The sequence below is a fragment of the Littorina saxatilis genome, linkage group LG13, assembly GCF_037325665.1.
Source record: "Littorina saxatilis isolate snail1 linkage group LG13, US_GU_Lsax_2.0, whole genome shotgun sequence".
NCBI lineage: Eukaryota > Metazoa > Mollusca > Gastropoda > Littorinimorpha > Littorinidae > Littorina > Littorina saxatilis.
In genome coordinates, this window is record NC_090257.1 from 23,074,500 (window position 1) to 23,086,704 (window position 12,205).

At 39.7% G+C, this 12,205-nt stretch overlaps 1 protein-coding gene and 1 long non-coding RNA gene across 2 annotated transcripts in view; one reads left to right on the forward strand and one right to left on the reverse strand.

Moving 5' to 3' along the window:
- LOC138945306 (uncharacterized) overlaps nucleotides 1-12,075 on the reverse strand; it is an 87,488-nt gene extending 75,413 nt beyond the window's left edge. Inside the window, exons 1-2 of the mRNA XM_070316723.1 lie at nucleotides 11,785-12,075; nucleotides 10,960-11,073 (exon numbers count right to left, since the gene is read on the reverse strand). Coding sequence (XP_070172824.1) covers nucleotides 10,960-11,073; nucleotides 11,785-12,003 — 333 coding nt within the window. The 5' untranslated portion in view covers nucleotides 12,004-12,075. The remainder of the gene's footprint in view (nucleotides 1-10,959; nucleotides 11,074-11,784) is intronic.
- Nucleotides 3,292-8,131, forward strand: LOC138945300 (uncharacterized). The gene is made up of 3 exons (XR_011448951.1): nucleotides 3,292-3,397; nucleotides 4,911-5,020; nucleotides 6,391-8,131. It is a non-coding gene; the product is annotated as an uncharacterized lncRNA (long non-coding RNA).
- Nucleotides 12,076-12,205: the final 130 nt, after the last annotated feature.

Here is a 12,205-nt window from a genome sequence, read left to right on the forward strand (position 1 = left end):
TGCATTTGGTCTTTGCAGCTTCCCAACAGAATATCACAGAGCACGTTGGAGTGAAAACTACTACGTCAAGTTCAGTAATATCAACTACAGTAGCCATAAAAATAATTTTTGCTGTTTCCTTGTGAAATGGGGGCGCCATATGTCCATTATGCGCATAGAAGGCATTCTATGTTCTTAGAAACAGTATATGCGCATAGAATGCATTCTATGTCATTCGTAAATTTGTATCTGAACAAAGAATTTATTTGTATAACATAAAATGTTATTCTATAAATGCTATAGAATGTAGTTCTATGCATTGGATTCAATTCTATACTTACAGGATTTGAATCGTTGTTACAGAGTAAGATTTCATATATTTGAATTTGATTCTTTGTTTTAAAAAAAGAGTTGTTGAACTTGAATTTAATCCTATGCTATAGAATTAAGTTATATATGTAAAATGCATTCTATGGTGATCATAGAATGAATTGCGCGGCACATAGAATACATTTTGCATAAAGAATGACTTGTACACATGGAATACATTGTGAACATTTCATATATTGTGTACACAAAGAATCAAATTCTGTGATATATCACAATCTAATCAATTCTGTAACATAGAAATGAATTTTATAACAGGGAATGTTGTTCTATAACATAGAATTCTTTCAATGTAAAGAATGTCATTCCCTGTTATATAATTCAATTCGACGTAGAGAATAAAAATGTTATGTTATAGTCACTTATACAAATGAATTGTTGGTTCACATACAAAATGCATAATACAAAAGAATACTTTCTATGAACATAGAAAGCATTCTATGCAAAGAATGCTTTCTGTGCGCAGATAATGCATTCTAGATCTATGCACAAAGAAAGCGATTTTATGCGTATAGAATGCATTCTCTATGCATAGAACACATTACATGCATAGAATGCACAATATAGAATTAATAGACACATGGTGCCCCGTATTCAGCTGCTTTTCCTAATACATAAAACAGTGTCACTAAGAAATCAACAAGGAGAAAAAGAAAGAAAACGGTCATATTTCCTTTTGTGTTATCTTTTGGTGCATGGGTTCATGGGGGGTTCAAATCCTGTAACCGACAGGTTCACAGTGTACCGCGACATTGCTTCGACCACCAAATGATGCTTACATACAATGATTGCATTGGTGTGCTCTCTCTCTCTCTCTCTCTCTCTCTCTCTCTCTCTCTCTCTCTCTCTCTCTCTCTCTCTCTCTCTCTCTCTCTCTCACACACACACACACACACACACACACACACGCATACACACACTTCACCATTCTAAATCATTTCACAATGATGTGTACAGTTACTCTGTGTGTGTGTGTGGGTGTGTGTGTGTGTGTCACAATATAATGGCTTGACAGCTGTTCAGGTTGCCTGTTCAATTTCTGCGCAGATTCTACACACACCCCACAGCACCTTGATGAGGACTGACGATGGACTTGGGATGGCTTTATACCCTGCTGCATGTACAACATCACAGTGCAATAGTAGTATTATGTTTATCCTACATACTGTACTTACGTATATTTTACTGAAAATGTCCTGCAGTCGAGGCAGCTAAATTGAAGACGCTTGTTTTGGAACCTCGATCTGTTCTAAAGCCTCATGCAATCTATTACGTCAAAGCAAAGAAACGTCACTCTAAAAGTGTGGTGTGACATGTTAGTTTTAAAGATTCATCGAGTGTAATAAGCGAGCGCAATTTTTGTTTCTATAATGACGTTTGTCTCGGTGACTTTGGCACCATAAGCAGTGGAAAAAGGTCCCTGCCAGACTTGCTTGACATGACCTCATTTACATGATATACACACGTGTGATTTGAACGATTATTATCTCACGGGTGTCTCTCCCACGTATGTAGGATAAACAAGTGTATGCGTGTTTAGGTGGTATCAGCCATCTGCACTTATGGCAGAATGACCGAGATCTATTACGTGCCACTGTGGTGACACGTGGGTGGGAGATGGATACCGTCTCTGGGTCTGCACATAAGGTTGACCTGTGTCCGTCCCGGCCCGGATTCGAACCAGCGACCTTTCGATCACAAGTCCAGTGCTCGACCACCTGAGCTACCCGGGCCCTCTTTGTGACCAGTTTCTCCCCTAGACTGTATTGAAATATGTGTCAGTGTGAGCTGACCCTCACTTGTCACCAGTAGCAAAGAACAACCTCATTATTATGTAATAGCAGATATTTTGTACAAATATTTGCTCTTCTTTTTAATAGATTTACTTTAAATATTTTTTCAGAGTTGTAAATGGTTGGCTACACTGTAGCAGTGACTGTCGGGTGAAGGATCAACTTCAGCTCATTTTCTGACCTCATGGATCAACATGTATGCAGACTCTGCTGACCGCCTGAGCTTCCTGGGTGTGTACATATTTGTATCTATATTATTAAAAGGCCTCTGTCCATCAATCACACTTTTGATTGCCTGAAAGTTTGTATGACACATGCAGTTTCTATACCCTCAAAGGATTGTTTAAACTAGAACGCAACACTTAATTCCGGTTTAAGTTTAAGCCATGAAGTTCAAACTGCTTTCTTTTGCTTATGCCTCTTTGCCGATTTGTTTGCATTTTGGCATGAATTTAGACACATTTACGCCAAATCAGTATGCTAAAATCCAGAAGAATCTGTCAAGAAACGCCTTAGCCAAAAGCATGCAAGCGCTTAATGGCCAAGCACAGCCAGCTCTTTTCGACCTTTACAAAGGACCACAGTCAGAGACTGTAGAGTACACAGAGACCATGCATACTTCTTTGCGCTAAGGTAGGACTGCAGGTTATGTTTTTATCACGGCTTTGTCAACATACTCTCATTTCTGTCCGGCTGACAGTGCTGCAAACATTCATTGGATTGAAAAATGTGTTCGTTATTGTTTGTGAACATCCTTTTTTAAAAGACCTGGAAAAAAGCCCCAGAACAGATTATATAATACATGATAATATGTAATTGAATTTAAATTTTCTTTTCAAATCAGTGTCTTTTTACAAACTAGCCTTTGTTATTTTTGTGAGTTTAAGTCAGATATCAACACATACTGAATGCATAGTTCAGTCTTAGAGTGGGAGAATGTTTGAGGCATAAATTGCTTATGACAACAACAAAAGTTCCCGGTTGAATCGAGAAGCTCCCCCAAAATCAGTTTATTACACATGCCTAAAGCCAGCATAGTGCTATCAGGTTTATTTGTGTACGTGCTTATATGTATAAAGACAGACAATTTGTACAAGTGTTGGCTCTTCATTTTTAATTATTTTTTCAGGATCCTTGGAGGGTTCCACTGTATCTGTGACTTTTGGACAACATATCAAGTTCTGGTGGTTTTTTGACCTAATGGATCAACATATGTGCAGACCTGCTGAGTGCTTGAGGTAAATTGGTGCATTTAGATATATTATACGTTATTTGCGTGTTTGACCAAAATATGACATTTTACACAGATCGAGACAGTCATTGTTCTCCGAGACCGCGCTAGCGGTCGAGGTGAACAATGACTGTCGAGATCTGTGTAAAATGTCATATTTTGGTCAAACACGCAAATAACATTTATGTATCGATCAAATTCCTTTCAGGTACTTATGACTTTGTTGTTGTTTTGACGATTGAACGAGCACACACACACATGCATGCAATCCACATGTATGCAATCAAACACATAAGCTTCATATTTGGGCGTTTCAGGTTGACCGAAACTTCAAAGGAACTACAAAACACACGTCATGTACTCACTTTGTTGTTGTTTTGACATTGAACAGCACACACACATGCAATCAAACACATGACGTAAAAGCCAAATTATAAAGTTTTGTCGGCCTCTGACGTCACATGACTCAAAGAAGGGAAATCCAATCTCCAATCGATACATATTGTTTTGCCTACCTGAGAGATACCACCCATGTGTCATGATGTGATAAATGAACCATCTCTTCACAGGCGTGTCTATCATGTAAATGAGGTTGGTTCAAACATGTCTGACAGGGATGTCATTTTCCACTGCAAAATCTCCGAGACAAACTTCATTCTCAAAACACTCGCGAGAAAATGGCAAGCCCAAAAGTGTTCCGAGAATGACTTTGCATCTGTGACTTTGTAATCATTAGCAGTGGAATATATAAGGTCCCTGCCAGACTAGCTTGCCATGACCTCAATGATATTCCCACATGTGGGTGTATGGTTTAGTTACTACATGGGTTATCTCTCCGTTGAAAACAGAATACTTCATGGCTTGCTGTGTGGCACCAGATTTACACTTATTGCTTTTCAAATATTGAAATATTCACGACGGGCGTGGTGGTAAGACGTGGGCCTCATAATCCGGAGGTCGTGAGTTCGAATCCCGGTCGCTGCCGCCTGGTGGGTTAAGAGTGGAGATTTTTCCGATCTCCCAGGTCAACTTATGTGCAGACCTGCCAGTGACTTAACCCCCTTCATGTGTACAAGCAGGCACAAGACCAAGTGCGCACAGAAGATATCCTGTAAACCATGTGGGAGTTCGGTGGGTTATAGAAACACGAAAATACCCAGCATGCCTCCCCCGAAATTGGCGTATGCTGCCTGAATGGCCATACACGTAAAAATCCACATGAGTGAATGTGGGAGTCTAAGCCCACGAACGAAGAAGAAGAAGAAAAAATATTCACTTTTACTTGTGTAAACCCAGTAACTCACAGTAGGCTATGTAGTGTTCTCTATTTGTATCATTGAAACGCTTCTGTCCCGTCAATCACACTTTAAATTGCCTTATATTTTGGATGACATATGCCACCCCTTTGGTATTCCACTGATAATAGTTTTAGCTAAATAGTTTCAGCTAATCGCTATGGAGTATGCAAACACTGGAATTATATGCGATGAAACACTCAAGCTGCTTTCTCTTGCTTGTAGCTGAGAGCAGCACTGCAGCAGTGACTGTCGGGTGGAGGATCCAATTCTGACTGTTTCCGACATAATGGATCAACATGAGTGCAGACCTGCTGAGCGCCTTATCTTCTTGGGTGTGTATAGATGTATATACATTAAAGGCACAGTAAGCCTCCCGTAAACTATCACAGAGCTCCCCGAGCGTCTACATACAGTACAAGCTACTTCCATTTGAACGCTCACCGAACGGGAACATCCTGGCTGCTTTCTGTCGAGCGTGAGAAATTTTCAAAAAAATTTATTTTCGTGGACTTGGTCCTCTACAACAATGGCGCCTCATTTTGGTGCTGGACGGCTGTTATGAATATTCAATACCGGAAATCACGCCCGGACAGTAAGCCTCCCGTAAACCATCACAGAACATCCTAGGTGCCCTACGTAAAGTCAGAGCGAGCAATTTTTAAAGAATTAATTTTGCAGATTGTCTCGAACACTTTTTGGACCCATCCTGAACTCGGGTAAAAAATGAGTTACTTCCCTTCGGGTCTCATTCTATCGATGTAAACTGGCGATAGCCGTGGATCGATGATTATTAGAATGTTTTTGGACCGTGGTGCGTTTTTGCGGTAGACCTAACTTTTAAAATCTAAATAATAAAATCTAAATAATAAATTGACAGCTTGTTACACAAACATTCTTTAATCATAAAAGAATTCTTTTTTTTCATCAAGACAAGATCAGTACAATTCGAAGTTGTGAAAGTTTGAAAAAAGGAAAGCCCGGAAGCAGGGTCACGCAAGGGTCGTAGCAGACGGCGGTTTATGCATATATCGCCGTTCCTCTCAACAGTCAAAAGCCATCGCTAGAGTTTTTGTGAACCACAGCCGTTTGTTTCGTGCTTAAAAACGTGCTATTGTAGATAAGCTCACATTGAGTCGCATTGAAATGACTAACTGACGACTACATTGTGAAAAAAGGGAAACTGGATCACACGGGTCTTAGGGGTAAGATAAACCACGCAAAAATAAATTCTTTGAAAATTGTTCGCTCTTTATGGAGGGCACCTAGGATGTTCTCAATCGGTGAGTGTTTAAATGAAAGGGTGTTTGTACTGTAGTCTGTGTGTAAAAGCCTGACCGTATCTGTGATGGTTTACGGGAGGCTTACTGTGCCTTTAATTGTATTCATAAATTGTCACACACACACACACACATATATATATATACTGACAAAGACATTCATGCCTGCACACACGCAACCACAAACATACACGCACCAGCACGTTTCAAACCCCCACCACCACCACCGTCTCAGTCGATGCAGCTGTATCGGAGCCTTTAGTCATCATAATACACACACAGACAGACACAACTTTTAAAAGTTAGATATATGCACTAAAAGCCACGGTACTTTAAGTTAGCTTTCATTATCATTCTCTTAAAGTTTGGCCCTCTTTGCTTCAGTCTGCATGCTTTCTCATAGTCATACTGCTGTGTCATTGCAGGTTTCATTCCATGCTCTGGTGTGGGTGTCATAAGCAAGAGAGCCTCCTGTTCACTTCCAGCAGATGACTGCATGGTGAAGGACCTTGATACCACTTACAGATGTCAAAGCAGCTAGCTAGATGCCATTGGAGAACAACCAAAACTATTCAGCGGGTGCCATCGGCGAACATAAATACAAGTTACAGAACAGGAAAGCAGATATCACTGGCAAAGGGAACCGGACAGCAGCTACAATAAACATAATCAGATGCCTGTAGCAAATAATCTGGACACCAATCACAAATCAAACAGATGCGGAGGACAGAGAACATTTTATGTGATTATTGCCGCATATATAACCCTGTTTTGAAAAAAAGGGACATAACGCCACACTATATACTTTCTGGTTGCGTGCTGAAAACTCTCCATTGGACATTTAGTGAGTTTTGACTCGCCAGGTCAGGAGAATGTCACTGATGGGGAGCATAATAAGGCTGACTTACAATGGGAAGACAGAATTGAACATTGTTGTTTTCTTGGATGGTTTTCAAGGTAGACTTTACAAAGTTAACATACTGCTATGGTTTGATCAATTTCAAACATGACCACATTTGGCATTTTTTCAAAACCACATTTTTTACAAATATCAAGGATGTGTTGCGAAAGCATGTGTTCTTATTTTTCTGAAATGTTTTGAAAGCTAGATTTTTGATACTTTACAGGCTATTGAAGTTGGATGACCTCTAGATGTGACCCATGTCAAATTGACCCTCATAAACTTTTAAAGTTCACAAAAAATAATAATAATAACAGAGAAATGGTATTATTTTGAATGTGTTTGAAGCAAGATCGTTGTAACTCAATAACCCCCCGCGGGTTAGGGGGAAGAATTTACCCGATGCTCCCCAGCATGTCGTAAGAGGCGACTAACGGATTCTGTTTCTCCTTTTACCCTTGTTAAGTGTTTCTTGTATAGACTATAGTCATTGTTTGTAAAGATTTTAGTCAAGCAGTATGTAAAAAATGTTAAGTCCTTTGTACTGGAAACTTGCATTCTCCCAGTAAGGTCATATATTGTACTACGTTGCAAGCCCCTGGAGCAAATTTTTGATTAGTGCTTTTGTGAACAAGAAACAATTGACAAGTGGCCCTTCCCTTCGTCGCGATATAACCTTGAACGGTTGAAAACGACGTTAAACACCAAATAAAGAAAGAAAGTAACTCAATAACTTTATCTGTGTAAGGTCACACACATACAGGGCTAGATGACATCAAGTCAGCTTGATAGTTTGCATTATTCAAGTTCAGATTGGGGTAGAGTTCCGGTCAATAATAGGGACAATCATTGTCTCCTTTGATTGTTCAGAGTTTTCATGTACTGATGTACGCATGGTCACTTTCAAAGCTAATCATAGAAATTTAACTTGGCTGTAGGGGAGATAATTTTGAGAAAATATGTGTTGTGCTAAAGATGAATTCCCACAAAGAAGAGTGCTATAATAAATCTGTTTTGTGCATTTAATTGTTACTTGTTCTGGTTAACAGGGTTATAAAACATTGCATTAAAACTGTTTCTGCATTGGGACATTTACCAAAAATCAACAGCTTGGTTACTCACTGTGCAAGATGGACACCTTTTTTAAAATTATTATTTAATTGGGTCTTTTACATGTAATGATGTTAGTGGATATTTTAAAATGTTCTTACATAAGTTTGACTATTATTGCTCTGCCGAAAAATGAAAATAAAATTTAAAACATGCGATGAACCTTTACTTTCCTACCAAATGTTAGATTGACTGCAGCGAGTGGCCTGATCGTGCACACACACATTCAATTCACACAACACAATTGATTCAGCAAAAATTGGGGCCACATTTACATCCAGTGTAATTTTTAAGGCTATGGTACTTTTTCAAGAAAGTACTGCAGTATACTATAGTAAACTACAGTAAAAGTACTATAGTACAAAATCTACAGCAAAAAAAGTACCACACTGTACTATAGTAAACTATAGTAAAAGTACTATAGTACAAATGTACCATGCCAAAAATACCACGCTGTACTATAGTAAACTATAGTAAAAGTACTATAGTACAAATGTACTCTACGAAAGTACCACGCTGTACTACACTTTACTCTAGTAAACTGTAGTACATGTACTCTAGTAAACTATAGTTTACTCTAGTTTACTATAGTATACTATAGTACATTTTGGCAAAAAAGTGCTCAAAATACTATAGTACATTTAAATGTACTATAGTTTACTATAGTATACTATAGTACATGTACCACAATGTACTATAGTACACACTAATGCATTGTACTATAGTACTTTTTGTACTATAGTTTACTATAGTACTAGTACTATAGTAAACTATGGTACACCATAGTACAATTCAATGTACTATAGTACTTGTACTATAGTAAACTATAGTATACCATAGTACAATTCAATGTACCATAGTACTTGTACTATAGTAAACTATAGTATACTATAGTACAAGTACTATGGTATACTATAGTACATAGTGTAGTACTTTTTTACTTGGGTGCTGCTGGGCACAGGCTAGACGATCCAGGCAATGCTGAGCTGTCAAGACGGGACGTCGAGCAGGACGCCGATTTACCAGGTTCTGCCCACCAAGGCGTCGGCGTAGAGTTCTGGCACTGACGGGTTGTCCATGCACCCCAAATGTGTTACGGGCTGTGTTGGCGGCAGTTTCGAATGCATCTCGCTGGTGTTGATGGACAAGATGGCGATCTTGTCGGGCTGTTGTTACCCGGGGTCTGCCACGTCCTGGTAAGTCTCCGGGACTGTTATTGGCATGAAAACGTTGCTGCAGGCGATAAACCGTGGTGACATTTACTCCAAATGCCCTAGCAACTTGCTGAACTGATTGTCTGGCATCAAGTCTCCCGATCGCCTGTTGGCGCTGATCTGGTGATAGTCTCGGCATCGCGCCTGTGTCGCAGAAATGAATGTTGTAACAGTTTTGTGAGTATGGTACAGCTTGCCTGAACACTCTGAACACGAAAAGCTGCTTTTCCACATTGTGCATGTGCTGAAAGTGGTCCCCATGATGGTTTGGGATCCCCGTCAACAAGACCTCACATGTGACCCAGATAACGGCAAACACGGTTCTGACAAGATAAGACCGCTAAAACAACACGTGCAGAACATGCTAGTATCATTATTTTCTTTTTATTTCAAGTCCATAAAGGTTTAATTAACGCATCCTTTATTTGCGTTTCTTTTGCCTCCGAGTATATATATATGTGACCCGCTCCAAAGAAAGAATAACAAAGTCGCTGAGGCCGAACGCTATACCTCATCGATGCTAAACATCTGAAAGCTGGTCATCTTTACTTTCAAGGGATATCAACAAGTCCAAATGTCAAAAATGACACTTTGTTATCCTTTTGTGGGAGTGGGTCACATATATATATGTAGAGGTTACATGCCGAGTCTCAGTGATTATCAAAAATAATGGTCGAAGTTAGCGGATCATGAAAAATGCGAGCTTTAGCGAGCTTTTTCATGACCGCGAACTGAGACCATTATTTTTTATAATCACTGAGACGAGGTGTGTAACCTCTTTATTCCTCCTTTCTTCAGTTATTCAAAGAAAAGAGGAGTTTTTTTGCGAAAGTTTGATCGAATCCTATTCTCTCAACCAGTCAACCTGCGCAGGCGATCGATTAATGCGCGGTTGTATAGTTCCGTGCAAATCATTCCATTCTGTTAACACTTCTTGTCAGTTTTCCTATTTTGGGCTAAAATCAAGTACACAGATATGCTGTTATTCTGCTGTGGCGGCAAAGGCAGATATTGTGTGTTCTGTATATGTTTTGGTATCGCTCAGGATAATGTTTTTTCGTCAAATGGGACACACAATATCTGCCTTTGCCGCCACAGCAGAATAACAGCATATCTGTGTACTTGATTTTAGCCCAAAATAGGAAAACTGACAAGAAGTGTTAACAGAATGGAATGATTTGCACGGAACTATACAACCGCGCATTAATCGATCGCCTGCGCAGGTTGACTGGTTGAGAGAATAGGATTCGATCAAACTTTCGCACAAAAACTCCTGTTTTCTTTGAATAACTGAAGAAATGAGGAATAAAGAGGTTACACACCTCGTCTCAGTGATTATTAAAAATAATGGTCTCAGTTCGCGGTCATGAAAAAGCTCGCTGAAGCTCGCATTTTTCATGATCCGCCAACTTCGACCATTACTTTTAATAATCACTGAGACTCGGCATGTAACCTCTACATGTATACGTGCTCAAACAACTTGTTTAAATAATAACTGAATAACATACTTTTTTAACCATGGACAGTAAAATGGTGGTGATTGTGTACAATACAAGTTCAATCTTATCATGGTCATTTTTAACTCTCTCCTTTGTCTCAGATGCAGTCAAAATTGTAGTGAAAATAATTCAAAAAGAAATAAAATCCAAAAGCAATAACAAAAGACAAACACAAAAACATAAAGAATTGATTGTTAACAGTACTACTAGATAAAAACAAAAGTCACCACAAATAGTAGGACTTCATTTATTGCAAATCCAAATGTATACCTTGTTTCCCGACAAAGTGCTGCCTGTAAGATCATCTCTTTTTATAGAAACGCTGAAGTCAGCAGGTAGGCCTGGTACCTTCCAGGTGTGAATGGGAGTATTTGCCACAGCTAACTGAAAGCATTGAAATGCACACACACACATGCACGCACACACACACGCACACATGCACACACACACCGTTACCAAACTTTACATATAAATGGCATTGTAAAAAGCAATGGGCGGGGATGTAGCTCAGTCGGTAGCGCGCTGGATTTGTATCCAGTTGGCCGCTGTCAGCGTGAGTTCGTCCCCACGTTCGGCGAGAGATTTATTTCTCAGAGTCAACTTTGTGTGCAGACTCTCCTCGGTGTGTACACGCAAGCACAAGATGAAGTGCGCACGAAAAAATCCTGTAATCCATGTCAGAGTTCGGTGGGTTATAGAAACACGAAAATACCCAGCATGCTTCCTCCGAAAACGGCGTATGGCTGCCTAAATGGCGGGGTAAAAAACGGTCATACACGTAAAATTCCACTCGTGCAAAAAACACGAGTGTACGTGGAAGTTTCAGCCCACGAACGCAGAAGAAGAAGAAGAAGTAAAAAGCAATAGCAATTGAGTATGTATTCTTCTGTTTGGCATTACCTGTACACATGTTTGTCTGTGTGTCTATCCCTGTTCTAGAATAAAATGTGCTGGGCAATTCAACCTTTAAGTAGTTTGTTTGCGTAGGTTCATTGTAATTCCTCAACTACAAAATTTTAGTACACACAGCTTTTCTCTCCCATCAATCATGAAGTACAAGCAAGTGCATGTTAAAAAGATAAAAGATCTCCTTACATGTATTCTTTTCTTGGGAATATAAGTGAGCTTTGTCGCCCACTCTGGAGGCTTGTAGTCTTCCACTGCACCCGACATGCTGCTACAACTTCTAGCAGAAACGACACACGAAGGTATCTTCAGTCTCAGAAGTTTTCTGCAGTCAAATGTCTCTTTCACACTCTGCACCAGTGCAATTTGGCCTAGGACTGTTCTCATCCATAAACTGCGCGGACTCATTGTCGTTGCAGCTTGGCCAATAGACCGAAACTAAATAGGACAAATATGGGGCAGATCAAACGATGACTAAGAAACGAACAGTTCGAAGAGTTTTCGGCGGTGAACTTGGGCTGAAGTTTGGTGCACCACTGAAAGTTTCAGCTGATGATGCCAGATTTAAAAGACACCTGTCGATGACACGTACTGTGTCACGGATAAAAAC